The sequence below is a fragment of the Oncorhynchus masou genome, chromosome 27 (assembly GCF_036934945.1).
Source record: "Oncorhynchus masou masou isolate Uvic2021 chromosome 27, UVic_Omas_1.1, whole genome shotgun sequence".
NCBI lineage: Eukaryota > Metazoa > Chordata > Actinopteri > Salmoniformes > Salmonidae > Oncorhynchus > Oncorhynchus masou.
Window position 1 is genome coordinate 5,462,073 of NC_088238.1, and position 2,500 is coordinate 5,464,572.

The window sequence follows — 2,500 nt, forward strand, 5'->3', positions numbered from 1 at the left end:
CACACACACACACACACACACACACACACACACACCACACACCACACACACACACACACACACACACACACACACACACACACACACACACACACACACACACCATGAGGCATCAGTCCCAGAGTCATTCATTGAGACTAATTAGATTTCCTCACATTGTTTGTATCACGGTAATACAGTGTTATTTCCCTGACAGTGAATGGATAGTTTGCATGAGTGAGTGTTGTCATTGGTGCATCCCAAATAGCATCCTATTTCCTTCACAGTGCACTTCTGTGGACAAATAGCATCCTATTCCCTTCACAGTGCACTGCTGTGGACAAATAGCATCCTATTCCCTTCACAGTGCACTGCTGTGGACAAATAGCATCCTATTCCCTTCACAGTGCACTGCTGTGGACAAATAGCATCCTATTCCCTTCACAGTGCACTGCTGTGGACAAATAGCATCCTATTCCCTTCACAGTGCACTGCTGTGGACAAATAGCATCCTATTCCCTTCACAGTGCACTGCTGTGGACAAATAGCATCCTATTCCCTTCACAGTGCACTGTGTGGACAAATAGCATCCTATTCCCTTCACAGTGCACTGCTGTGGACAAATAGCATCCTATTCCCTTCACAGTGCACTGCTGTGGACAAATAGCATCCTATTCCCTTCACAGTGCACTGCTGTGGACAAATAGCATCCTATTCCCTTCACAGTGCACTGCTGTGGACAAATAGCATCCTATTCCCTTCACAGTGCACTGCTGTGGACCGCGGCTCATAGGGAATAAGGTGCCATGGGGTCGCACCATGTTACATTGAATTGCATGACATTAACGTGGCATTTATACCGAGTTCATAAATGATCTGCCTGTTTGAATCATTTAGTGTAAAGTCCGGCCTGCTGTAATGGATGGGGGGCCTCAGACATAACACACAGGTTTGAATGTCTGGATGTGCTGTTTCTGAACATGGTTCCGGCCTGCTGTAATGGATGGGGGGCCTCAGACATAACACACAGGTTTGAATGTCTGGATGTGCTGTTTCTGAACATGGTTCCGGCCTGCTGTAATGGATGGGGGGCCTCAGACATAACACACAGGTTTGAATGTCTGGATGTGCTGTTTCTGAACATGGTTCCGGCCTGCTGTAATGGATGGGGGCCTCAGACATAACACACAGGTTTGAATGTCTGGATGTGCTGTTTCTGAACATGGTTCCGGCCTGCTGTAATGGATGGGGGCCTCAGACATAACACACAGGTTTGAATGTCTGGATGTGCTGTTTCTGAACATGGTTCCGGCCTGCTGTAATGGATGGGGGGCCTCAGACATAACACACAGGTTTGAATGTCTGGATATGCTGTTTCTGAACGTGGTTCCGGGGTCCCCAAGGTCTGCAAGTTTCACTGCTGTTATTCACACCTAATCAAGTAATAATAAAATCAACAAATGGTTTTGTCGCTATCCGAAAGCGTTGCTTACAGTCCTTGACTGACTGATTAGTTGTATCAGCCAGGTATGTGCTGGGCAGGAGCTAAACCCTGCACCCTTTTGGTCCCCATGTTCACCATGTACAAACCCTCTGGACCTCTGTGTTGGGGTTCTGAGAGCTGTCTCTATTTCTATATCAGATGCGTCAGGGAGGATGGTGATCGCCACCACAGCTGTGACTGTCACCGTGGGCAAGAAGACTGCAGTGGCAGGAGGTAGGAACAATTATCTCTTTTACATCTCTCTCTCTCTTGTTCTCTCGCTCTCTTGTTTTCTCCCTCTCTTGCTCTCTCTGTCTCTCTCTTGTTCTCTCTCTTGCTCTCTTGTTCTCTATGTCTCTCCCTCACTCCCTCGCTCTCTTGTTCTCTTGTTCTCTCTGTCTCTCTTGTTCTTTCTGTCTCTATCTTGCTCCCTCGCTCTCTCACTCGCTCTCTCGCTTTCTTTCTTTCTTTCAAGCTGCTTTTGGTATCTGTTGGGCAATGATTGACAACCATTCATGCTGGCTGTTGTGGTTGTGGATAGGACCACCTATAGACGGATACTTTGTAATATGTCTCTCTGAGTAGTGTCTCTACTACTAAAGGTTGTCATTAATGTCTCTCTGAGTAGTGTCTCTACTACTAAAGGTTGTCATTAATGTCTCTCTGAGTAGTGCCTCTACTACTAAAGGTTGTCATTAATATATCTCTCTGAGTAGTGCCTCTACTACTAAAGGTTGTCATTAATATATCTCTCTGAGTAGTGCCTCTACTACTAAAGGTTGTCATTAATGTCTCTCTGAGTAGTGCCTCTACTACTAAAGGTTGTCATTAATATATCTCTCTGAGTAGTGTCTCTACTACTAAAGGTTGTCATTAATGTCTCTCTGAATAGTGCCTCTACTACTAAAGGTTGTCATTAATATGTCTCTCTGAGTAGTGCCTCTACTACTAAAGGTTGTCATTAATATGTCTCTCTGAGTAGTGTCTCTACTACTAAAGGTTGTCATTAATGTCTCTCTGAGTAGTGTCTCTACTACT

At 45.4% G+C, this 2,500-nt stretch overlaps 1 protein-coding gene across 1 annotated transcript in view; it reads left to right on the plus strand.

The window, feature by feature from the left end:
* The window catches only part of cacna2d4a (calcium channel, voltage-dependent, alpha 2/delta subunit 4a), a 241,211-nt gene that overhangs the window by 75,586 nt on the left and 163,125 nt on the right, over positions 1-2,500 (plus strand). Inside the window, exon 23 of the mRNA XM_064939205.1 lies at positions 1,622-1,696. Within this exon, the coding sequence (XP_064795277.1) occupies positions 1,622-1,696 (75 nt within the window). The remainder of the gene's footprint in view (positions 1-1,621; positions 1,697-2,500) is intronic.